General features: G+C 36.6%; 1 protein-coding gene across 1 annotated transcript; it reads right to left on the bottom strand.

The window, feature by feature from the left end:
* Positions 1–371: 371 nt before the first annotated feature.
* Positions 372–27,162, bottom strand: LOC143855529 (phosphatidate cytidylyltransferase family protein). Its single transcript, XM_077365678.1, has 14 exons — positions 26,867–27,162; positions 24,270–24,382; positions 22,253–22,459; positions 19,597–19,701; positions 14,184–14,254; positions 14,007–14,087; positions 13,705–13,934; positions 9,761–9,950; positions 9,240–9,305; positions 3,233–3,321; positions 3,023–3,137; positions 1,359–1,410; positions 1,142–1,242; positions 372–809 (listed from the first exon to the last, which is right to left on the bottom strand). The coding sequence occupies exons 1-14, from the start codon at positions 27,046–27,048 to the stop codon at positions 696–698; spliced, it is 1,716 nt and encodes a 571-aa protein (XP_077221793.1). The 5' UTR covers positions 27,049–27,162; the 3' UTR covers positions 372–695.
* Between the last annotated feature and the right edge of the window lie 286 nt (positions 27,163–27,448).

The raw sequence follows: 27,448 nt of genomic DNA, 5'->3' as shown, positions 1-27,448 counted from the left end.
GCCCATCCCCCTCACTACGTGAAAACACTAATTTATCATGAAAAAGAATTCATGGTAGCCAAATGTGCCATAACGTGTCAAATCTTCTTTTTTTTTTGTTTTTTTGCCTACTTTTCAACTTCACCCTGTGAATGACAAAATTTTAAACATATTAAATTCCTTTTTTAAAAGGAATTTTTCAAATAATAGCCTTGAGCTTCCTTGTAAATCGAGAGAGAAGGGCAGTGACGAGGGTTTTTACTTCCACTTTCTTTTACTTGGAAAATGATGTCATTTTACTTTCCTTCCACTGCACATGCATCCAAACAAACCCTGTTGATTAGGGAATCCAGTTCTCGGGGTTTTACGGTTGATGGCTATTTCTCATGAAGTGATACTAGAAATGAAAACAGAGTAGATCATTGTGACCAACAAAGTCCACTGTGATCTCCGTATACTCATTTTACAATCTGATCATGTTGCAGGCAAGTAAATATGTACAGTGGGGCTGGAGGAAAGAATGCTGTTGAGAATTACAACTGAAATTTTGGGTATGATCGGACTACATTTCTTTTAGGTTAAAAAAAACAGTATACCGGCGCCGGACTGTGCAACCTCAGGATGGGGAGACATAGCACCATCCACTTTAGGTAAGGGTTCAAACCCTTTTGTTAGCTGACATTTACACATAACTTTATGGGTTTAGAAGCCCCCATTCAGAGACAGAGAAGGCTATAAAATACAAGGGGGATGAAAGCATTGTCCAGTTGTGACGTGTAGGCCTCCAACAAACCACTCACAGTGACTGCCACCAGCAGTGATAACCAATGCTGCATCAATGTATTAAGCAATTCAGTAAATTCATAGGTGCACCCAAAAGTTGAATGAAGAGGAATGACTGTAAGGGATTCCCCCTCAATTCTTTTTGTGTGTGTGTGTGTGTGTGCGAGAGAGAGAGAGAGAGAGAGAGAGAGAGAGAGAGAGAGGGATTCCATCTCATTCATTTTCTGTTGTGTGTGTGTGTGTGTGTGAGAGAGTGAGAGAGAGAGGGGGGGGGGATTCCATCTCATTCATTTTGTGAGTGTGTGTGTGTGTGTGTGTGTGAGAGAGAGAGAGAGAGAGAGAGAGAGAGAGAGAGAGAGAGAGAGAGAGAGAGAGAGACCTGGGATAGTATAAAGCCTGTGGACGCTAGAAGAGGAACAAGAACGGAGCAAGCTACAAGGACAGATGTTATACCAGCTGCAGTACCTTCAACAGTTTTTTCTAGCAAGTGAAGAATGGGGGGTTTACTTTAGTGGTCTAAAAGGACTTTCAGCTTTAAATTTCACTAAGCCAGTAGTTACCAAACTAACAAGAAGAAAAAGAAAAACTATACTTACTGCCAGTCTTGCTCCACCTGAGGACACCGTACTTGTGACCAACCACCGATGCCTGAACAAAAAACACGATCATTGTTGGAAGTTCAAAAGCATATCTACACCTTTTCCATTAGCAAATTTTGTGCTATTTGTTAATGGGATGAAAATTGACAAATTTCAAACTAAATAAAGTTCTCAAACTCTCTAAAATATTCCAAAGAGTTCCCATTTTCCAGTAAATTAATATAAAATTATCAAGCAAGGCATGTTAGAATCTAAGTTGTCCTCAACAATACATGATTTGTGCTTCACAAGACTCGGTCCATGATCTGCAACATCATGGGGACAATTTCGTTGCATGCATAGATATAAGCCCAGTTAGTTTATCCCAAAAGGATTCTGTGGGCAGAGAGCCTATGTAGTTAAAAGCATCATCGTCCATATTTATCAAGTGTGTATTAATCCAAGACATATCAAGAAAACCAACCTCATGCTAAATGAGTCCAAGAGTATTTCATAACCAAAAAATGCTGATGAGAAGAGTTGAGAGAATCATTGAATGTTATCCAAAGATTTCTTTCTGTAATATCAAGATGCAAGCTATCCAGTAGAGCCAAAGATGAGTTTTCTGCATTATTCCATTTTAAGTGAGATCATCCTGCCTCATGGATTGCTTGCTACCTTCTTTTCTATCTTGCTATTCCTAATTCTCCCATACCTTTAGTTTATAATGGTAAAGAGTACTAGCACAGTTGCATAACCCTGTTCCATAAAATAAACTATCAAATTGAATTCAACTCATATTTACTGAGAAGTTCACATAATCTCACTTATCGGCAACTACTAGATTTAGAAACTAAGCCAATCATTGGAGATTACCATCATCGCATAGTTCTGACAGTTTAAGCCTTTTAAGTTTTAACAATTATAGTTATGTTCATTTTTTTTTTTTTTGATAAAGAAAGAATTTCGTATTATATATATCTCATCCAAAAGTGCTTATTCATTTCTTTTCTTTCATTATTTAGTCCACCTCAGAGACAACCCAAATGCTGTTGAACTTCTTATAAATCGGTGTTATATCACAACTGCTCAGTACGCAGTAAGTGTCAACTGTTTCCTCACTCGTCAATGTTTTTAGCACAATATAAATAAGGATTTGCTAAGCTCCATCGCAAAAGGCTTTTCGCGGCTGGTCTGTTGCACATCAGACCAGCCACCTCGTGAATGGAGACAAAAGCTGTTGTCTTCATTAACGAGGTGGCTGGTCTGATGTGAGACAGACCAGCCGCGAAAACCCTTTTGCAATGGATGCTAGCAATTCCCATATAAAAAATACACAACCAAACATGGAAGCAATATGGTAAAGTATTTTAACGTCCAGTAAGGATTTCAAACTTTCACTGTATTTGATACAATTCGAATGTATGTAAGGGTACCATAAATGTTCAAATTGGATGAATAATTGTCAAACAGGCTGCACAGTAAGTCAATACAATTATGCTTCATCATTTTCACCACAAAATTAGGTAAATCTGAAATAGCACTTCAAATTAATATTTACGTAATGATAGAGGTTTGTGCGGAATCCAGCAATGCAAATGGTACTATTTTAAGGTAGCTAGGAGACAAGGAATATAGCAATACAAGTGGTACTATTTTAAGGTAGGAGGCATAATACTCACCATCGTATCTCCAATTCCCAGACTCAATATACCAGCAAAGGGGGCAAGTGGACGATCATTAAATCCAGAAGACATCCATTTGGGAAGTGCACAACCCAGTAAGAGTGAAAAGTGGCTGAGTGTAACAGATGGTATCAGCCGAATAAAAGAGGCATGTTATTCAAACATACATGTACACAATTAGGAAAGAGACACAGTAAAAAATCATACCTTACAATAAGAATATCTGAATCACGATGATCTGTGAATGCATTCATGAACTGATGTACAAGGTGCCCCAAAGGCCAAATTTTCCAAACCTGCCTATAGAAGTAGGGTTAAGCAAAATTTAACAATAAATAGTCTATCTTAGCATTTTGAATGCACATGCTGTCATTTTTATCATTCTTTTGGGGATGTTAAAGATCACTAGGGAAAAACAGACTAAACAGAAATGAGAAGGTGAAAATTGAGAAGAAAAGATTGAACGAAAAAGCTAGAAAGGATAAAATACATGGAGATTTCCAAACTTAAATTGGGCCAAAGCCAACTCTATAACTGTTGGAAGTATCAAGGTATGTTTCCTTTCCAATGAACATATAAATACACAGAATCCAAAATTTTAGAGTTAAAAGCTTCAAAAATTCAAACGAATGAATTTATTGATGATGAGCCACTTGATCAATTTCATTGAATCTCCACTCATTATTTTGCAAGAAAACACATGACAGCCCTAAGACCATGAAAAATGCCTGTACTCTACAATCGAATAGAATGACATTCAATAATATAATTGGCATTGCAACATTGAAATTTGTAATGATTCATCAACTTCAGCTGTACTTAGACTGTATTTACTACAACGGTTAAAAACTTATTTAAGCCTCAAGATTATTGCAGGCTCTTGTACTCCTAGTTGCTATTTCCACCCCTTGCATGCTAATGTTTTGAAAATTGGACAGCCTGAGGGTTCTAAGAATCCATATTTCTTCAGGCTATCCTTATCAGATGGGCCAGTGGAGATTTTTAGGGGCTCAGGTTGTTTCAAAATGAACCCTCTTCCGACCACTCTTGGGTGCGCTATTTTCAGGTCTCAAGAAAACAATTAGTAATTAAAAGTTGTTTCTTAAATAAAATTGACCAAAATACCCTTTATTAAGGGAAATGATATTTATACAGGAATGATATTCATACTCCCTTGTTTTAATAACAATCCTCTCTTTATTCTTAACCTTTTTAGTTTATCAAAAGCCTAGACATGCATGTTGATTCAATAACTTGGATTATTTATGGAACTTGTAATCCAGCCAAATTATTAAAAATAATAACATATAAATGAGAAAATAAGACTCACACAAACCTTAAATTCATAGTTATGGGGAATCCACAAGTCACTAAGATCTTTGTCAAAACTATCCAACCAGTTTATATGCTTTTATACTTTCCATACAGAAATAATTCTGACTTCTTTTTGTGAGTGAGAACAATAAAGGATTTCATTGAAAAAACCAAAATATGATATCCTAGGAATACACCAAAGCTACCGGCCCCAAATAGTTTGGCACAAAGGCTTAGTTGAGTTGAATTGAGTTGAGGAATACATCAAAGCTAACAGGAATGAACTGTCCCAGAAGGAATAAAAGACACAGAGACAGAAAAGTACGAGTTCTTAAAAATATAGAACTCAATAAAAAGATGCTCCAGTCGAACCCCAAGCAGATTCAAATTATCTCGGCAAGTAATACTTCGAAAGAAAGATCTCATAAAAAATATGCTCTGGCCGAAGCCCAAATTCTTTAATCTGACTCATGGACTGAAGCATAGACAACTAAAGGGATGGAACTAGAGAAGAGTAACGTGTAGAAAAAGTAGATAGTTGGATGTCTACAGTGTTAAGTCATTAAGGGTAATTTAATCATTTGACTGAACGTATTTAAGTTAATGATTTTAAATTCTTTTATTTTGGTAGGTAAGTTGGGACTGAACCTCTGACCTCAGAGTTGAAGAACAAAGCCATAACCAATTGAGCTAGAGGTTCATCCCCAATGATTTTAAATTTCTACGAATGAATAAAGTGATGTTTCTCATCTACAAAATCTGTTATTTTCCTGTCTTATGTCTTCTCTTCGCTTCTACCAAAGGAACACCTTACGAATGACTCAGATTTTAAATGGAATCAAAGCCTAGAATCCAACATGAAGACTGCTCATTACCCCCTAAAAGGAACTTACTAAATCCTCCCTTTCTTGTTCAATCATTAAATTTTGCCTTCTCAAAACCCAAGCCCTCTCCTTTGATAAAAAAGCCTAGATCTATTCCAGATATAATAATCCTTCCCTTTTTCAATACAATTTCTCTTCCTATTTTCTTCTCAATTCATTCAATCTCCTAATTTTCGATAGCCAAACTCCTCTTTTTCTAGCTGAAAACCCAAGATATGTTCTTGACCTATTGTTTCCCTACTATTTTCAATCTTATCCTCTTGTAGAAAGCCCAAGACTCTTCTATAAGCCCAAGACTCTTTTATTTCTACCATGAAAATAAAAATATCCCCTTTTCACTTGATTCGAAACCCTAAATGACTACTTATTTGCTTCGAAAGGCCTAACTCTCCATCTCATTGGCATGAAGATTCAAAACCCATATTTACTTGGTTCAAAAACCCAAAACCCTCCCATTCCTCGTTTGAAAACTCAAAACCGCTTATTTTTTCGCTTTGAAACTCTTAAATTCCATGCTGTCCTCTTCGATTTCAGAAAAAAAAAACTCAAGTTTACTACATCTCCTAAATCTTTGCGCACATGCACACATGCATTACCCTCATCAAAGGTAACAAGTCTTGAGATTACAACCTTCCAGGATGCTAGTGAATAATGCCTGTATCCCTTGTGTTCATCACTAAACTCAACTCAACTCAACAAAGCCTTTGTCCCAAACTAGTTGGAGCCGGCTAAATGAATCCTGTAGAAAAATTTCATGAAGAAGGTGAAAGGAATCTACCCAGCTCTAGTTGGGTTCGTCTACGTGGATCATTTTCTTTCATTCTCTCCTATCCAAGGTCATGTTCTCTGTTATGTTCCTAGCCCTCAAGTCTTTCCTCACTGTTTCTACCCAAGTTGTTTTCGGTCTGCCCCTTCATCTTTTTACACCATCAACTTGGCATGAGTCACTTCTTCTCACTGGAGCATCCAAAGGCCTACGTTGTATGGGAAAATACTTTCCAGGAAAAACTTTTTCTGAAAAAGGTGAATGACATTTGGAAAGTTATGTGCTTACTATATATTATAGATAGATAGATATTTTTGGCTAAGTGCTTTTATCTATGTGCAATTGAGTTATTTTACATGCTTCATCTTTTGATATATAATTATATTTTTTCAACTAGATTTCTGTTCTTGTTAAAAACTCTTACGAGTCACGAGTCGAGTCGAGTTACGAGTCATAAAATTAAGAAATCAAGTCACGAGCCGAGTCATGGGTTGACAACTGTGGTAGTGAAGCATACCAGTATGAGCTTCATCGGGAGACATGGGTCCAAGAACAATTGGTAGAAAAAGATCAATAACATAGTGACAGAGTGGGACGTGCCAGTCCATAGATGTTGTGGGCCCTTAAATGGAAGAGCATCGATAGACCAGCCTCTGTAATGTGCCTGTCCTTTCATTCAACACCACCTTTTTGAGAAGACGTATGAGGACACACAAATTGTTGCCTGATGCCATGAGAATGAAAATAGTCTCTAAAGGTCATGGATGTAAACTTACCACCGCGATCACTTCTCAAGTATTTAATGTGTACTATGGTTCTTAGTGATTAAGGTGTGAAAACGAGAAAAGACTGCAAAGACATCATATTTATTCCTGAGGAAGCAAATCCATGTGAACCTAATAAAATAATCAACAAATATGATGTAGTATCTAGATCCAAAAAAGGAAGCAACAAGAGCCAGAGCCCATAAATCATATGAATTCATTCAAATGGAAAATAACTTTTGATTTTATTCAAGGAAGAAAATGTTACTTTGGTGACGACAAGCATGTAGATGCAGAAAAGAATTCAATAGTGGGATTGGTAGAAGACTTGAATCAGCCGGTGAAAATAGAAGGTAAAGATTGCCTTCACAACAACCCCCCAAAATAAATAATAATAATAATAATAATAATAATAAATAAATAAATAAATAAGAGAGGAGCTCCCCGATTGCACATACTCGCATAAACAAAAGTTGGGGTGAAAAAAATTTAATAAAATAGAAAGATCTCAAAAAAAAATAGAAAGAGTTTACTTTGAATACTAGGCACAAGAAAGACAGCATGAACATCAAAAGTTCCTAAAGACAGAGATCGAGGCAGAACCAACATGTGTGATGGCAAGGGAACTCCCATCACAGATGGCGATCACAGATGAACCAATGTGTGGAATAAGAAAACTAAGATAACTAAATCATTTAAAAGACAAAGAGATCGGAGCAGAACCAAGATGTGTGATGGGAAGGGAACTCCCATCACCCATGGTGATCCTAGATGAACCAATGTGTGAAATAAGGAGACTAAGATTACTAAATCATTTAAGATGTGTTGAGTATAACCCATATCAATAACCCAAGAAGCCTCAGATTGTGAGGCAAGAGGCATGTCGGCTAAGTGATGAGCTAGAGCTGAAAGAGAAATAGTAGCAGGTGAGAGAGACCCGTATATAGAGTAGCAATTGGTGGTGTGTGATTGGTATGACCACAAATCTAACGTACCTCAGGGAAAAACGACGTCGTGGATCTGCGAGCATGCAGATAGAACTGAAGAGGTGCATATCCATGAAATGTTAAGAGGGGTGGGAAGAATACCACTACCGCCGCTGGCCACTGTACGTTCAATGAGGAAGGTAAGGACCAACAGGACTATCAGAGAGATAATATGGCAGTTGTTGATACATGAGAGGATATTCTTGACCACGATCTTGGTCACGTCCATGAATGTGACCATGTCCACATCCAGATGTGGGGTTGGACATATACAGAACTTCAAAACTGTCAAATGATGGAGTCTCTTTCAGTTTTTCACTGTTGACTTCAAGGAAGCTTTGAATTTCATGGACATTGACACCACAAAATCATGGTGGAGAAGTGGCTTCCCAACGGAGTGAAGGACAGGAGATCATCCTGAGTAATGATGTATATGGTGAACATCAACCAATCATCTCCAGGTCCCTGTAATGTGATACACATTTTGTGCAGATCCACGGGCAGTTTTGGAATAGTATTAAACTTATCAAATAAGTTTTTCATCTTGAAGAGATAATCCTCAAACGATGATGGGCCTTTGTTTCGGTCCTGCAATTCAATGAGTGATCGCCACCTTGGACTTCTCTGAGTAAAAAGAGTGAAGAGCTTTCCATAGCTCTCTGGAAGATGTGACATCAAATACTTGAGCAGGTGCTTTAGGAGAAAGGGTGAAATGAATCCACGCAATGAGCATCTAATCCTTGGCATACCAAGATTCAAAGTTGGCGTGAAATTTCCAAAATTATCATTGGTGGGTGTAGTCTCATCTACTTTCCCTTCAATCTTCACAAATTCACTAAGTATTATTTCAAGGCCCTCAAGACGATCCATAAAGCTGGAGACATGGATGATAGGAAGAAGCTTCCCTTTCCAAAGACAAATGTTTGCATTGAAAAGCTTGATATTCTTTCTATTCTTTCTTTTTTCTTTTTTGCAGGGGGGGGGGGGAGGGGTTGAAGATGATGTGAAGTGAAGAGGGTGGTGCAAATATGGTGGGATTTAGGTGTAATGAGTGACTTAATGCTTTTTTGGGTTTCGCACATAATTTATTTATTAATTCTTTTCAATCCGATATGAAATATCAGATCTAGAAGTAAAATAAGATTGATTTTTTTGGAAAGAGATCCAATGAGGAAGATCATAGGGGAATCAAGCAAGAGAAAAGAGATTTATGAACTTTGACCAACAGAAAAGATATTTCCCACATTTTTTTGTTTTTCCGTATTAAAAAGTGAGGAATCTAGGAAATTGTATGGGAGCAAGAGGGGTAATTCTCATGGATAAGAATATGATTTTGCAATGGTATTTATACTAATACAATGAATTTTCCCATTGTGCATCTAATGGTATTTATAGTAATATATTCATCCAATTCTAAACTGAACATTCTATTGTACGATATTAGAAAAATGATTGCCTCATAAGTCTTAACACACATAATATCAGGAAAAAAAAACTTACTCGGATCATTTCTAATGCCAAGAAACTTGCCAAAGCTGCACCGAATGATAGATCCAGAAATTTTGGCTGTACATGTGAACATAGTCATTAATAAGAACCTCTGCATAAATAAAAAAAGCATGTGTAGCAGTGAAATATTGCACAAAAAAGGGCGCGTTTGGAAACCATGAAAAATTATTCCATGGAATATTTGTGGGGCCAACTGGGAGCGATGGGCGGGAAGGGGAGACTTGAGAGGGCAGGTGTGACATGAAAAGCCCCTGAAAAATAGGGAAAACAATTTATGCCTGATTGCTCCACATATAGTTTCCTCGAACCACATTTTCTAAACAAACCATCCAAACTTATGAAACATAATTTTTCACTATTTTTAGGGATTTCTCACGCTCTCTCCACTCCTGCCCTCTCAAGTCTCTCCCTATCCATCCTCCTCTGCCTCTCTCACAACTGGGCCCATGAATATTCCATGGAATAATTTTTAATGGTACCATGTCCAAAGTGTCAAACCAATTCTGGATCACCTGAAAAAGAAGAGCAGGCGAGAACATTAAAACTGCCACAAGATGGTAATATTTTCGAAGGAGAATCCTCTCAATCTTGCTGTTTTTTGAAATATTATAGAAACGCAAAACTGATGCAGAAATAACACCCATCCAATAGATACATAACGACAGTCGCTTGAGCGGTTCTGAGAATACAAAAAGAAACACCCTGCCAAAAGCCACATATTCAAATTTTAGTTCCCACATCATTCTAATAATATAATTTGGGTTTAATGGATTCTGGTCAACTAGAAAATGAGATGAGAAACTATATTTCTTCTGCATAAGTTTTACCAACTTGGAAGTTTCCAACCAAAAGATATAAAAGAAAACCAACATTAATGGAAATGAGAAAAGATATTTTTTCCGCATAATTTTTACCAAATTAGAAATTTCTAACCAACAAATGGAAAAAACCGCCATTCCAATAACTGGTGCAAAATTCAAGGATGAACTAATTAAAAGACATCTAACCGGATCAAGAAAATGGCACATGCTATTGAAGTTATCAACATATTGTCCACTTTACCTTTTTAATCTGCTCATCATATTACCCAACCACTTTATCTCTGTGTTGGAGGACAGGAATAAAAGTTGGACATGGTTCCAAATAACTATATAATAGGAGATGAAGAGAATGCACATATGAGTGTTGACTCTCTTGAACAAGATGGTCAATTAAGTACTGAGAATCCTGTCGCTTGATATGAAAGGATGGACTGATTCTCATAATATCGTTGCGTTTTGTGGTTTTATTAGCTTTAGTCACCCGAATACAACCAGTTTAGTAGTCCAAGCTTTTGTCGAACATGTGTTTATGTTGCATGGAATGCCTCAATCTAATGTAGGCGACAGGGACCCCACCTTCACCCGTCTTTTTTGACAAGATTTGTTCAAGCTGCAGTGGACTCACTTTGGGGTAACCCTCAAATCGATGGGCAAACTGATGTCCAAAACCGATGTTTAGAGATATATCGTCGGTACTTCACCAATAACAAAACTAGGAATGGATCGGCTGGCTTCTTTAGAACGAATGGTCTTATAATAGTATAATACCACTTATCATTCATCAAAAAGGACTAATCTGTCCAAGGCCATTTATGGAGCATTATCTCCATTCTCTCATGAATTACATTCCTGACACCAGAAAAGTTCATGTGGTGGACTGTGTCTATGAGTTAAGAAATTGAGATAAAATATTGAAGTCAAAGCTGACTTGGTAAAGGCACAGGAGCGAATGAAGTAATTGGCTGATTCATGTCATACTAAATAAGAGTACTAGGCTGGAGAATGGGTAGACCTTCGGCTTCAGGTCCAGAGACAAACCTCAATTTCCAACCGTCAATCCATGAAGCTAGGGCAAAATATTTTGGACCGTAGAGTGTGGGGTCGACAAACTTACCCCTTTCAGCCAGATCCAAGGTTCACCCCTATTTCATATCTCCCAACTCAAAAGAAAAGTGGGACCCATGTTCTACCCAATGTTGAACAACCAGACGTGATGGACGGAATCATCAGCTTTAATGTCTGAGAAGATCATTGGCCGACAGGTGGTTAAGCACAACAAGCGTGCGATGACTGAGATCATAGTACATTGGGTTGGATCTAGCCCATACGATGCCACGCAGAAATGGTTTTATATTTCCCCGACATTTCCCCGAAACGACCGAAATGAGAACATTTCCATCCTCACCGAAACTAAATCTACAGGATTTCTTTTTACATCATTATTTCCCCCAAATTTTGACCGAAATTAAAATTGACCAAAATTCAACCGAAATTTTCGAACTTTGATCAAATTGGTTGGAACGAAAAATGTACAATCGCCCGGCATTGTATCCTTCTCTGTATCATACACCACCTCCCAAACCTCCTCCTCAAGGGGTCTCCCAATCTCACGAGCACTCTCATATACAAACAGATACACACACATATACATATACATATACATATACAAATACATATGAGGAATGATCTTTTGTAGCGCAACTCTATCATTGATTCCACACCTTGATTGATATGAACCATTCAAGTGGTGGCACCACCTTGGAACACCCATGGCCCAAAAATTAATTCCAACCATGTGATGAATGGCCTTTTTGGTAACTGAATCTAGACTGTTGCATGTAAATTAATTTCACCATTTTCTTCAGATATTGATTGACAATTAGGATCACCTATCATAACAATTTTTCAGTAATGAACTGCCGAAGGTGGCCCCAAGCACATGGATGGCTCAAATCAAGCAATGTGGGCCCACTACTACAATAAACGCTAAGCACCAATATATGATTGTGCAAACATATGTAGGCTGATGCACGGAAAAAAGTAAGCAAATACCCTTTCTGCCAATAAGATTTCCAAATAAAAGGGTTAAATCAAAATTTCAATAACCTATATGCTTGAATATAATCCAAAATTGAAGAAACTGAGACAACAATCAAGAATACTTGCGATCAAGAGAATAAAGAACAACGCATAATTCTAGTCTTGTAGAATCATTCACAATTATGGCATTACATCTTAACCAGATCTAGAATACACAACCAAAAGAAAAAAAAAACGAAAAAATATCATTCAAAAAAATCTATTAAAAAACACAAAGGAAAATATAGTTTATTATCTTTAATACTCTTGAAACATTAAAATTAATCTCGACCTTTGATCTAAAATCCCAAAAGAAATCTAACATTACCAAGAAGAAAACTCTAAAACCTCAAAACACTATCCACATTTTACAATGACAAGGGCCATAAGAAACCACTTAAAGCTCAAGAGGCTGAGGAGCAGGCTCTCCGCTTTTGTATCCGGCTTTGTAGAAGATCACCTCATCATTGAAGGAGAATCTCTCAATTTAATCAGATGGATGAGAGCTGGTGTTTGCTATCCTTAAAGGTTCGCAAATGTGGTTGAACAGATACTTGATGTGATTAAGGGTCATAATATGGAAATTTGACACATTTGGTGTTCTGCTAATTGCGATGTGGATCGACTTGCTCGTTTTGGAATCGACAGAGATGAGTTCTCACTGTTTGATTCCATTCCTCCCTGAGGCACTTATGGTGTCAATTTTTGTGTTTTTTCTTGTTTACTTTGTTGCTTCGTGTCTTTTTCGAGACTTCCTCGGTCTTGGAGTCTCTCCTGCTCTTTCTCGGTTAAATGATATATGCCTTGCATTCAAAAAACAAAAAAGAAACCACTTAAAACAACTCAAGTGAAACTTATATAATACTTAAACTATCCATGGTCTAAAACTAACTGAACCAACTGACTAGAATCATATGACAAATAAAAATAATCACTCCTTAATTGAAAGTTATGAAATAAAGATGGGCCTCACTGGAATAACTCATTTAATTGATATTTAAACTATCCATGGTCTAAAAACTAACTGCACCAACTGACTAGAATCCTATGACAAATAAAAATAATCACTCCTTAATTGAAAGTTATGAAATAAAGATGGGCCCCAGTGGAATAACTCATTTAATTGACCTGTAATAAAAAGATTACAGGGCCTTCTCTATTATTCTTCATCTCTTCGTTCTTCAGACTTCTACCATCTCACAAGGATGGGATCTTTACCGTACCATTTTATAATTTACATCGCACTCAAAACACTAAAGTTACCAAACATAAAATTCACCTAAGGCACCATTACCGTTAATGACTCAACTAACAAGCAATATTACAGTAGTAATAATAGAAACACTGTAACTGAACCATTCAAAGAAAAAAAAAACACTGTAACTGTGTAACAATTTAAGAAGGAACTTTATAAAGTATAAACAAAGAATTGTAATTTCCCCCGAAAAAAGGAAGCAATACATATTCACTTAATATGAGACCTGCTCTTCTACAAACTATTTGATAATGCATTTAGTAGTTTACTGTGATTATGTGGCGCAAGTTTTTGCACATACCATAACAGGGGATGCACATGAAAATCCTGCACAAATTGCATCCAGGCTGGAACGATCAAAACCAAGGTAACTACCAAAGAAGCATAAAAAATAATAGATCTCATAATCTCTTCAGATGTTCTTCCTTCAGTTGCATTGGTTTCAGAGTCTGTCAGAACTGTAAAGTGGATCCAGGTTCGAAGAAGAACTTTGTAAAAGACAGGCAGAAGAAGAAGGCCAAGCAGTACGCCCTGCATTAAAAAAAATCCATTATTACTTTAAAGCATTCATAATAATGATTTACTTTACTAAAAAAATTCTACCTGTATAATGATGCTTATCTCACTTCTTCTGATTCCAATCGGGAGAGAAACCAACTTTGATGGCAGGGCATATGCATCGATCTGTGAAAACAAAAATATTTGCTTCGTAAAATGGGAATAAAATTTGCTAAACATCAAACAAAATAAGGAGACTCACCAGAATTGTGAGCCACATACCTTTGCAAGAGTAATTAGAAGCATATCGCCAAAATAAAGAACGAGACCCCCAGTTACCAGAAGTGCTTCCCCTGAACAGAATAAAAAATTTGATTGGCAACTTAGACAAGTGAGCATAAAAATTATCATGGTTTAATTGGGTTGAAACAGAAGAGGAACTCATAATACATAATTTTGTATTTGAGACTCTCAACCATAGGTAATCACCATCAGCAATGATAGCCTATGCTGAAGAAAACTGAAAAGAGGGTAAAAATAAAAAAACATGATTAGAAGAGAGAGAGAGAGAGAGAGAGAGAGAGAGAGAGAGAGAGAGAGAGAGAGAGAGAGAGAGGTTCAAATCTCTCAGACTTTAATTAGAATTCCAAGAATACATCATTAGTCAATCAGGAAGGCACATCAGCTAAGATTTGTGGACACTCAATGCATAAAGCATAGACTCGTGTCAAATATGTGTCGACATGGACGCGACTGTGGTTATGTGTTGGCATGGGTATAGACACGTCCAAATCATCGAGCAAGTTTTCCTGTCTTTTTGAGCAACGACATTAAGTTTCATTCATTACTCATCCATTGTGGGATCCACTATATGTGAACTTTTGCTGCTTTTACTTTTCCTTAGAAAAATATGCACAAACATCGTATAAGAGCTCCCTTTTTAACTACTTTGCAACATTGCAAAATACTAAAATGACAGTGGTTGTTCGAATTTTTTGCTAACTACTACTTTTGGGCCACACATGCCACATGGACATGTTTCCGTTTCTAGATTTTGGGGAGTTGCCATGTCCAAAATTGTGTTACTGTCGACACACGACATTCGTGTTTGTGCCTACAAATCATAGAGTATATCAGTGTTTTGAAAGGCGTGGAATCCCTACACTACAATGTAGGCCTTGGGGCAGGGTGTAGCCTCAACGCCTGGAGACATGATGCTTGGATGAGATGTGTTCAAGACGCACCCATTATGGGTGGACACCTTTTTGTCATAAGTTAAAACTCACAACAAAACCAAAGGTTGCGACAAGAACTCTTAAAAAGTGAACCTTTTGCTTTCCATTTTGGGAAAACCAACAAAAAAGAAGGAACCCCACATCCCGTAAGAAGTGCCCAAGTACATCAACTCCCTTTAAGAAAATTGAGGAAATCACTTTGCAAACCACATCAAATGCAAATTCCAACGTATTTTCCACATTTCATGGGTCGAAACAACCAAGTTTTTAACTCAATTAGTTCTAGAGCTTCAATAAAAGGCTAGAGAACAAAAACGTTCAAGAGTTCACCCCTAACCCCTAGCTTCAGCTAAAACCCTAGAAGAAGTCTATCCATGTCTTCTCAAATTTGGAACACAAACAATTTTGACATTAGTTGAACAACTCCCCCATACCTCCACTTCTTACCCCACCAATTAGCCTCAACCAACTTTTCCATTAGCAAACAAAGCTGTACTATCAAATTCCTCTGGATATTAACACCAAAAAACTCAATTGATCAACAAAGACACCGACCTCTGAAGGCTTTTAAATATCCTCTTTTTTAATCTAATTGGTAAATGCAATTATATAAAAATACCTCTGTGATCCAATCTTACCTCATAATGCAATCACATTTTTTTTTTTTTGAAATGGATGCAATCACATGTGAATTCAGAGACAAGTCCACCACTGTAGAAATTGAGTTCTCTACAATAAAATCATGGTGGTTCCAAAAAAAGTAGCTTTCAACACCAGCCCAGAACCTTTGATGCCAAGCAACAACTGCCAATATATTAACCACAGATTAGAACTTCCAGCCACTTAAAATTGAACTCGCTAACTCCTTGAATTTTATCTTAAATTGGAAGCTTGTAGACCCCGATTGACTTCATGATTTATATTAGCCTCTCGTGCTCTAAAAGAATATCCAAAAACTCACGTCATTCATTTAAAAAATAACGATTTCATAGGTCTCTATTAATTGGGAAAAAATTCATGGGCTCCTCCAATCGTTTGAAATTTTTCTTCAATGTTCCACGTAGCATCCATGAAAACTTTTCTTTTGTTTAACTACATGTTGGTTAAAATAACAATACCGTAAATGTAATAATTCTCAAAGAACAATACCTTAATGTAATTATTATTAACCATACTTCGCCACCTGATTCACAATAATGATAAAGCCATAGCTAACCATCCTAGATTATAGTGGCCAAGCATAGTTTGAAATGTCTCAAGTCTTGAATATTCCATCCAAACCAACCTTGCATTGTAAAAATGCCTTTTGCACCTTCTCCGCTATAGATCTGGTCATAGAACACGAATGTTACCATAAATATCATGAATCCCATGTTACCTTTGACTTCATCATCGAGGATCGTCTAGATGGAGTCATTCCCATCTAGAAAAGTCATAATCCACATAATGCGTGTTGAACCCTATAATTGCACTAGATTAGAAAGTAATTCAGATGATTTTATATCTTAGCTCCATATCACTAAGAACACCTAGTTCTTTCCATTGCCATCATATCATCATAAATTGGATCCCTAAATGATTCTGACCTTAGAAACAGGAACCTTCATTCGGGGTGCCGCTCCCACCTCGGAACCTCGATTCGGCGCTTCTTAGGAATGAGCTTCCAGGGAGCGACCCCAGAGAGACGGGAACCGCTCTAATGACGCTCCCAGCCTACTTTTATTACTCTATAAGTCCCACCATCACCAACTTCCTTATATCAAACTCTTCCAACTCTTCAAAGTACTTCATTGGAGCAAGCACAAAGGCCTGTGCATCTTCAGAAGGCACGAGGAACAAGTGCACACAAATCAAGATGGTGAAGATGGTTAGAAATTAGCTTTTAGATGTACTTAAAATTTGAAAGATACATATAAAAATGGTTAGAAACTATTATTTTTTGATGTACTTGAACTTTGAAAGATATATAAAGAAAATATTACATACACGCTCCCATGGCGCTCCCAAACTTAGACTCTTCTAGACCCCACGCTTCCCCGCCCCCGCACCCGCTTCGTGCTTCTAAGATTCTGACAAGTCCATCATAGCCTCATTATCTTGACATATATCTAAAAAATTGATTAATTGCGATCAAAGTGCCACCCCTCCACTTTAGAATGTTTCGGAGCTATTTTAACATAGACTTTCACTTCACAATCCACATAACAAGGCTTGCTTTCAAATTGATTCAACTTTGTTTGAATGTTTATAGGTTTTGCATAGAATCTGAAATGGACATACAAGCTGCAGCTCAACTTGGTTTCAGAGAGCCAACCATAATTCATTAATGTAATGGGCAAAAATTGCATACCCTTTGAGTGTACATGTCCCTTGATTCAAATTTTGGTACTATTGTTACAATTCCAGGGTATGATTGATAGGATGGAACTTGGCTGAAAATCTGCAATGGATTTCTTCATCTTGTCCCGTGACAAGTTTTACTCTGATGGACAGTAACTGTTCTCATCAAGTTAATGCATAGCCTTTGCGTATAATGGGAACGGAGCTAAATTTCTACTCCTTTGAAACACCAAGCTATTCAAAGACTCTACTTAATTGGGCCAGTCCAATTTCAATTCTGAAAGGATTTAGCAAAAAGAATACAATGGTAAGCATTCGATTTCATGGTAGGAATAATTTAGCTGTGAGAGTTCAATAGAGTTGGATCTGATGGCTAAAGAATCAATCCAATAAAGGGTTACATGAACCCAAGCTCCTGGGGATTTTCATCTACTGACAGAACATGGTAGAAGTTAAGAACTGAGATTAGAAGAGAAAGTTGAACTTCATGACATAAAGCAACTGCAAATTCAACATGAACCTGTAAGTACCACGAGAGAATTGATCCCAAAATTGAAACTCGTAATAGCATAAAATTGTGTAGGGAAAAAAAACAATACAAAGGGTTACATGAACTACAACTTCAGACGTTTTGAATCTACTGAACCCCATTGGCAAGAAAAGAGTAGGAGTGGAACTGAAATTAGAAGGGAACGTACGAGAACTCACTCAAATATAGCAAAAAGTTCAACATGAACCTGTAAGAACCAGAAGAGGCTTGCTCCCAAAATCAGAACTCGTAATGGCACAAACTTGTGCAAAAATAACAATATGAAACTCGTTTACAAGACATTTCCACATCGTTGAAGCCAATTAACCTTACTAAAATTCAACTGCTTAACTAAAGAAGACTTCAGAACTCCCTATTCTAAACCAATTAAACATTCTAAAGTAAGAACTGCTGGAAAATGCAGCCCAAACACAAAAGAAAATCCTCTAAAACCCTAGACACTGTATTTGAGCTCGTATCTCAGTTGGAAAGTGATCTGTGATGCAACCAAAAGGTTCAAGCTCAATCCCAGCTTACTAACAAATAACTTCTTTTTAACAAAGATAAAAAGAGTCTATAAACTTCTTTAAGAAGACCATCGACCCTTCCGCACTGGTACTCCAAAAAGATTCCCTCTTTTGAGCATATTTTAGGCCAGATTGTCCTCTTTGTATGTTTGAAAAGTTCCCAAAAATGGAAACTATGCCAATTTTTTTCAGAATTACAATTACAAGCTAATGCAGAGATGGTTAACAGACGGTGACTGGCTTTAAAAAAGGACCTTTGGGCCGCGCTTTCTCAATCCTTTCTCAGACTTGATTGCACGGAGATCAATGAGTCGAACCCCCCTTAAAGAAATAATCAGAAATTTCCCAAAACATATCCAAAAATAATAAAAACCAAGAATAATCCCTCATTTGAATTTTCGACTTAATCAGAGTTTGATGGCACACCCTTCTGATGTAACAAATTACAACATTTCTAGAAAGTAATAAAATATCATCTTTATGTTCCTATAACTGCACCTTCCTGCAGGTCTGTGATTTATAAAGCCGGCAACCATTTATCAACTAAACACATTATTTCACGTTATATTTTTCCTACGGAACTATGAACGGTTAAGATCTTTTACCTCATTCTTAAATTATAAGAGATCTCCATTTCATCACATATCCAATGACACCATTTAGGCCATTCCATGTTTGGTTCATATAGCATACAGATTAAGTTGCATCTTTAACATTAATGCGTATGTCTCAACCAAGGATTGAAATTTCGGTTTCGGTTTTGGCCTCAACAGAAAACAAAATTTTGGTGGAAATTTTGGTGGCAATTTCGGTTTCGGTGAAAATCTTGTAATTTCGGTCTTGAACAAAATCAAAATTTCGGTCAAATTTTCAGTATGTCAGCCAAAATTTAAAACCAAGGTCTCAACAGATAAAATCCTTCATTCTGTTTCAAACAGGAAAGTTTTCATAATGCAAACGGATAAACCATTTTAGACAATTACCTTCTCATATTTTTCTCGGTGAGAACATATCCAAATTACTAGTGACCAAGAAGGAACAAGGATGCATGGCACAATACAAACCTATGGAAGCACATGATGAAAAAGTATGAAGAATATGCTGAATTAATCTCACTGATGCGAGTCCATGACAGAGTATCCACAATAGCTTCATTGCAACATCTAAACCTGCAAAAAGAAGATGACATGATTAAACTAAAGAGTTCCACCACAGTTCCAGACAATAAAAGGCAGATCATCTTTCATAAAGGACTAGCTAGAACATAGTTGCAAAAAAAGGAATTGAGAATGGGAATGGGAGCTGAGTCAGGTATCAAAGTAGGAAGTGGACACATTCAAAAAATTCATGAAGGTATAAGTTTAGATGCAGGATGGATAAAGGAAGACATTATATACATAGTTTTGGATGCGTATAGGGGAAACCAGAGAGGGGTTGGACGGGTGAAGTGGCTAAAAATCAGTAAACAAAATACAGGAAGCTAGCGAAGAAGGGGCTAAAAATCAGGAAACAAAAAACTCTACTCAAAATCCGATCAGTTTCATGATTCCCATCATCTCCCCCCCCCCCACACACACACACACACACGCACGCACCCACCCACCCACCCAACCATAAAAAAAAGAAGGTCTAGCACGACATTCCCACCCTAACAGTATCTGACAGTTAGTTCATGGACTCGCCAACATCTCATATAGGGGCTACCGCAGGTTGAGGGACACCCACTGTTTATACTCCATCTTCCGTCTCTTAGTCTCGACATCATAAGGGTATAGAATGCACTCATCATCATCTTCATCAGCATCCATGTTTTCACTCCACAATAGTCTCAGCATGCCTGAAATATTCCATCCTATCTCGCTGCCCTATCTCATTTCATCCCCCTAAACAGCCTTATCATAGTTTCCCTAACTTCCTTAGGGACTTGGAGCATGTTACATGTTCGAAAAACAACCTGCAATGTGTTGTTTCAACTTGTAACACATCATTGGCCCCAAAATAGTTGCGTTATGTCTTTTGCCTATCACCATCAATAGGTTGCCCATGTTGCCAACCAATATCATCTTCCTTAGCCTAACGTGGAGGCATTGGTGACACTAATGACATAATAGACTCTTATTCATAATACTGAAAAACACAAAGACCACATGAATAACATATTTGTACATAATACATATACACAACATTTCACATGTAAACTAAATGAAAAAATAATAATTTTTTTTATTTTTTAATAAAAGATTTAAACAACAGTTATAATAGAATAAAATATAGTATATAACAACACAAAGGTATGAATTTTTTAAACAATAGTTATAATAGAATAAAATATAGTATATAACAATACAATAGTATGAATTTTGTCCATTCTTTTTTTTGTACAATTTCCAAAAAAATATAAAATTATTATTTCCAAATCTATTTTATAAAATATTTATTATTTTCTTCGTTTTAAAAGTTTTTTTAATAAAGTAATTAACATAACTTAATTTTCAAAATTAAAAAAAAAAATCATCCCCGTCAGTCAATAGATCGAGCAAGAATAACTCACATCTAATAAAATCATAACTTAACATGCATGTTTGATTAGTTTATTTTAAAAATATAGTTTTTTGTATTCAAAGTGTTTTTAATAAAATTAAATAATTTCTAAAATCAAGAAAAACTGACTTCGTCAATTGATCGATCAGGCAAAAACGTGGAGCCTAGCATGCATGATTGATTAGCTTCTTTCAAATAATAGAGATTTCCCTATTTCTAAAGCATTTTTAACAAAAATAAATAATTGCTGAATTTTTTATTTTTTATTTTTTTAAAAAAAACCTGTCAATTGGTATATCAGGCAACAAAACCTAATATATAATAAAATTAGACCCTAACATGCATGCTTAATTAGTTTTATTTCAAAAATTCATACTTTCCCTATTTTAAAAATAAAAAATTGATGATAATAAACTTGAAAATGCATAAAAACATTGTTGATTTGATGCATTTTCATCCTAATGGATATCAAAATATGTTAATTCATCTTAATGCTTGTTAATTAACAAAAGGAAAACAACAACAAAAAATGCATACCTCTTAAAAAGGGGAAAATTGGATTCTTTCTGGTCAAAATGTCGACATTTTGACCAGAGTTCATGACGAAGTGTGGGTTTGTGGCATTCCAATCCAAACAACATGAAGGCTACCAACAATGACTGACATTACCAACATGTCGATTGACATTCTGTAGCGATGCTTGTACATGGAGATTTCATGTCATTGGAAACCAAAGCCGACACATTTCAGCCTAGTTTTAGAATTATGTTCATCACAATAGCCAACAAAGATGCATATCATGACTTTTAGAGAGAATTCCTTACAGTTCGTGTCAGGAAAATGTGCAAGGCATAAACAACTGCATGACCTAAGAGATGAATAGTTTAGAACTTTTCAAGTCTTCTTCTGAAACAGGAACACCCGGTCCATTATTGGTGAGGACAAATATACAAATAGCATGGGTATCAGTGTGGAAAGCTTTTTTCCAAGGAAGCTTGGGAGCACAAGAGTTGAAAATCAGTGAGATAATGATGCAGGCGAAAACCACTCTACTAAAAATAGTGACCTGTATTATTTCCAAAAGAAGCAACTAGAAAAATCTTAAGATTCAATAAAGCATTACCATCAGTTTCTTTTCCCCTCATTAAATTTCAACTAATATTAGGGTTTGGAACTAACCAGAATAAGATTTTTTCGCGAGAGACATATAGCACACTGTTGCATAGAAAACTATGTAAAAGGCGGTATACTTCTCCTCTTGAAGACTGCGTAAACATAAAGAACTTGTATTGTTTAAAGAAAGGCATCGAACTGCATGAAGGAATATGAGCACGCCGAAGCAACTTATGGACACAGCCCAATATTGCATGTTAATATACCCAAGCTCTGCCCAATCGAACAAACAACAATATCAGTTACAGAAATAGGATAAAGATATAGCATGCAGAGGATGATAAATGAAGAGAGAAAGTAAGCTCATCATAACAGAACCAGTAAGAACTAGTAGAATGCTCAAATGTCCATATAGAGGAAATAAGTCTATTTAACTCTAAGTAGGTACGCTTTAAAGTTAAATTATAGGGTTTGCTAACCCTTTTTTTAATGATAATGGTAATTTTATTCCAAATATAGCATTTACAACAAAGGTAATAACAGAACCTAATCTAATAAGAAGTTGCCCCTATTACGAGCAGAAAAAAAAGACGCACATGAATCCCATAACAGGTCCAACACTCCATAATTAAGCTTTTGAACTTCAGTTCTAATGGCACTGAGCTACCAATGACTAAATCCTCCCTCTCACCCCCTTCTTTTATCCGCTGATCCGCCAACCCGTTTGCCGACCTCAGTTAAGGATGAACTATTATGTTAATCTTGAAACATGAGTCGAGTATTTTCGCAACGACAAATTAATCTCTCTTAATCCCCCCCCCCTCCCTCTCTCGATCTGCTTTCGATTCCTAAGTCAACAAGATTCCTATCAATATTATAAATACATGCGTAGTATGAAGATTTTGATATTAATTGCCATAATAATGAAAATTCCATGGTTCAATGATACTTGTTAATGCTATGGTGGTTGAGGTCAATGAGGCTTAGAGAGGGATTAACCAGTTTGTGTCATTTAAGTTGGTGTGAGATACAATTTCATTTGGTAATTCTGCATGTAGAAAGAAGGATGTTGAAAACTATCCCTTATGGGCCTTCTTATCTTTCAAAAAAAAAAAAAAAAACAATTTCATTTGGTAATAATGCATGTAGAAAGAAGGATGTTCAAAACTATCCCTTATGGGCCTTCACAGACATAGTTGCAAAACGACTGGGATTTTACATTTGGTGTTGCACATACTGTAGACAACTGTTTAAAGGATCTTATGAAACACTTTCAGCACAGTTAAAATAGGATCAGGGCTTTTGAACCCATTTGTTGAATTTTGGATGTTGATGAAGTACAAATATTTTATGTCCAATTGAAGAACATGCGAGAGAGAGAGAGAGAGAGAGAGAGAGAGAGAGAGAGAGAGAGAGAGAGAGAGAGAACAGTACAAGCAGTGGTGCTACTACTAGCTAGAGTGAAGAGGAAAAAGAAATTTACTTTTTGACTCCTATGTATTGTATTTTTATTTTCAGTATATTCATAGGAGGGAAATTTAACTTTTCATCATGTTCCTATAAGTGCCAACAAGATGGGAGAGAGGTTGGAAAATCAGGTGTAATGAGAGATTATCTGTATCGAGGGCAAACTTTAATTATTTTATTAATGAAGTTAGCTTTATCAAAAAAAAAAAATATATATATATATATATATATTATGTGTGTGTGTGTGTGCGCGCGCGCGTGCGTGTGTGTGTGTGTTATCAGGATATAGGATTTTGTGTTCAATTCAACAATTTCATAATCGATGCATGCTTACCAATATTATATCCTGAGAGAGCAAATAGATCAAGAGAATATAACCGCTATGCATCTTAGCAGTCTGCAAGTTAGTCCTTAAAGAAAACCAATTTTTAAATGAACACATAAGAAAAGATTCATGCCGAGAGGTCATAGAAAGTAGAAAATCAAACCATTTAAATTTAAACTAAATTAGCATTGAGAAAGATACAATGTGTAGGCAAGCATTCTATTGAACTTTTCCAATATAAATTGACAGGTATGACATCGAAGGTTACCAAATACATTTGGAAAGATCTACCTTCAGGTCCAATATCATGCTCCGAAAATGCCCTCGAGAGTTGTATCAACCGTGAAAGCATGACAGTGGGCAGTGAAACTGTTCCTAAAAGTATTCCTGATGAAACCCCAGGCCTGAAAAAGAAAATTATAAAATAAGGTTTAGAATCGCCATTGTTTGCTCATTACAATTGTACTAGAGCCTATGAAACTGAAATTTTGGGCAGTTTGAATCAGTCTATCAAATAAACAGAAAAATCAATTAACAAGTTGTATGAAACACTCGATAAGATCAAGACATCTTTGATTGAAACGATATATTACAACGGAACTTTTCACAATACAATATTAAACTTAAGCTTTATTTGTTACTAATGCCTAGGAACAGAATGCTTCTGATGGAATTTTTTTGTACCGATGTGTATTGACATTCAATGAAGTTACTGGCGATGTTTATAGTGTCTTTGGTGCACTAAGGGTCATACAATTCTTGTTAATCATTAAAACATAATCCATTCACTGTTTGGTTTTAGACACACTTTCAGCCATAAAATTTCATCAGCTGTATATTAAGATTTTACAAGTAAAAACTTTTCAATTTTACACATGGGACTAAACATATGTATTGCCAACCCCTTGCATTTCACGAGTAAAAACTTAGCTATAACTCACTGGAAATATGTATTGCCAACCCCTTGCAAACACCAAATAATTCAAGAAAGCACAACGGATCATCAAAACAAAACAACCCTAGATTCTACAAAGTAACCCTATATTCTACTAAACCGGTTTGGCATGCATTGGGTTTTCCCTGAAACCCTACTTGAGCTTCTTCGAGAGTGGGTTTTGGTCTTGAAAAAATACAAGGAAAGTTTTGTGGAACATTTTATTATTATGGGTCCTATGGAAGGAAAGGAATGCGAGACTATTTAAAGGACTTTCCAAGGGCCCCACCTTCTCATTCATTAAAGTGATTGCCCTCACAATCTCATGGGAGAAAACCCTTCCATCCTTCAGATTTGTTTTCGCATATGATATGTGGGAAGGATGGAAATAAGTCTGTATGAGTGTGCAAAGGAAACAAAAGGTTTCACAAATCTGGGAACCTCCGCCAACAGGTTTTCTTAAGCTAAACTTTGATGGTTCTAGCTTGGGCAATCTGGGTCCTACTATTTTTTTTGTGGGGGGGTATTAAGAAAAGACTAAGGGCAAATAGTTTGGGCCATCGTGGGTCCTATTGGGGTGGCGGATGCCTCGAAAGCTGAGGTTCGAGCGGCTCATCAAGGCATTAAATTATTGGCCTCTAACGGAGAAGATAACGTGGTGGTGGAAGGAGATTCCTTAAATGTTGTTAAGTGGCTGAATGGGATCCAAAAACATCCTTGGAGATTTGATAGATTCTTTGATGAAATATCAGATTGCATGAGATCCATGTCAGGTACCCTTTAGGCATGTGCGGAGGTCGGCAAATGAGGTGGATGATAGCCTGGCTAGATTAGGGGTGTCAAGGGAGTCTTTAGCCATATATGACTCTCTTCCGCCATTACTTTATCTTTTTTTTCTGTTTTCCTCATTCATTACGTCTCTTTTCTTTATGTCTCTTGACCATCTCGGTCTTTTTTAATGAAATTGCATATCATTCAAAAAAAAAAAAAACACTCAATTTCGGAAATTGGCTATCATTAAAAAAAAAATTCTTTTTTAATGAGACTGGCTATCATTCAAGGAAAAAAAAAACACTCAATTTCAGAAATATGCAAAATTTAAAACCGTCACTTGGCCAAAGTTCATTTGCCAGTTATGGCCCTAAGAAATAATACCTACTGTAGACAGCCTATTTTTGATGAAATTCAAAAACCCTAAGGCTCTGTTCACTTGTTTTCCCGGGAAAGGAAAAGAAAATGTTTCCGGGAATCTGACGTGGCATTAGGAAAAGAAATCCAGGGACTGTGCCGGAAAAAGTTTCCCTAGACTGTTCACTTGCGTTGGAAAAGGTTTCCAGGGAAACTGCTTGCCCTTCTTTTTGCACTAGTTTTCCAGGGAAATGAAACCCGTGTGTTTTTATTCTGAAATGAAATCCCTAAGGGTGGGAAAATGGGCTTTTCCATGTCATTTTTTGCTTTTTTGCAAATATTCCACTTGTGTAATTCTATTTTCCCGGGAAAGCAAGTGAACACCAGAATTCTGTCTTATCAAGGTCTTGTCAGGGAAAAAATAAGCTGTTTTCCAGGGATTTGCTTTCCTGGGAACGCAAGTGAACAGAGCCAAAGTTCAATTCCAAAGCAACATAACCCAAGAAAATTCATATAAGCACAAAAGAACAAAAAAAAAAAAACAAGAAATAACATAACCTAAAAATCCTAACTGAAAATACAAATTCGAAAGCCCTAAATTTGACTCCAAAGCAACATAATCCAGGAAAATGCAAATAAGCACAAAAGAACAAATCAACACCAAATAACACAACCTGAAGACCCTAACAGAAAATTCACCCAATATCTTCAAAAGAGAACCAACAAAACAATTCGAAATCAAGCAAGCAAAAGAAAAATACAGAATTTCATGAAAATTTAATCTGCGAAATTTTTAAGGGAACAAAGTTATAAAGAGATTGGTTACCTAGTTTTAAAGCGATCCAAAGCTTTAGAATCCTCGGTTGAGATCTCGACGAATAGTGCGGCGAAGGCGAGGAGCAAAAGAGCAATGGCTTCGTGTAAGAGAGATAAGGGGACTGAAAATAAGACGCGTGATATGTATAGGAGAATTACGGCCCTCTCTCCACTGCAGAGGGCAAAGGCCATGATGACAAAACCCTAACCCTAACCCTGAGAGAGAGAAGGGCAAAAAAAAAGGCGCGAGGTGGATTTGGTCGTTGGAGAAGGAGACTCTGATAATACGAGACGCGGTTTGGGAAATCAGTTTATGCTGGGAGAATTCTGGTTGGTGGTAAAAAGACGAAAATACCCCTAGTGGCGGACTTATCAAGGAAGGTAGTATGGAAATGACGAAAATACGTTAGGATTGCAAGAAAAACGTTTTTTTTTTTCCTTCAGGCTCTGTTCAGTTGCATTCCTATGTCGGAAAATGCGAAGAAATGATGTGGCAAAAAGGAAAAAAAATAGAAAAGTGTTGTTTAGTTGTTTAGCCAAAAGAAAAGAAAAGAAACCCTGCTTTGTTTCGTGTACCGGGTAGACAGGGAAG

The sequence above is a fragment of the Tasmannia lanceolata genome, unplaced genomic scaffold (assembly GCF_043159265.1).
Source record: "Tasmannia lanceolata isolate RefF3 unplaced genomic scaffold, GAP_Taslan_0.1 ptg000021l, whole genome shotgun sequence".
Taxonomy (NCBI): Eukaryota; Viridiplantae; Streptophyta; class Magnoliopsida; order Canellales; family Winteraceae; genus Tasmannia; species Tasmannia lanceolata.
Note: the sequence above shows the minus strand (reverse complement) of the source record. Positions and strands in the feature narration are given on the sequence as shown.

Excerpts from the sequence above, each read along its gene's own strand:
- LOC143855529 (XM_077365678.1), bottom strand. The coding sequence starts at position 27,048 with ATGGCCTTTGCCCTCTGCAGTGGAGAGAGGGCCGTAATTCTCCTATAC. Across the intron at positions 14,255-19,596 it reads TTCATCATGTGCTTCCATAG|GGGAAGCACTTCTGGTAACT; the intron begins GTTTGTATTGTG and ends TATTCTGTTCAG. Across the intron at positions 1,411-3,022 it reads TGGGAATTGGAGATACGATG|GCATCGGTGGTTGGTCACAA; the intron begins GTGAGTATTATG and ends TTTTTTGTTCAG.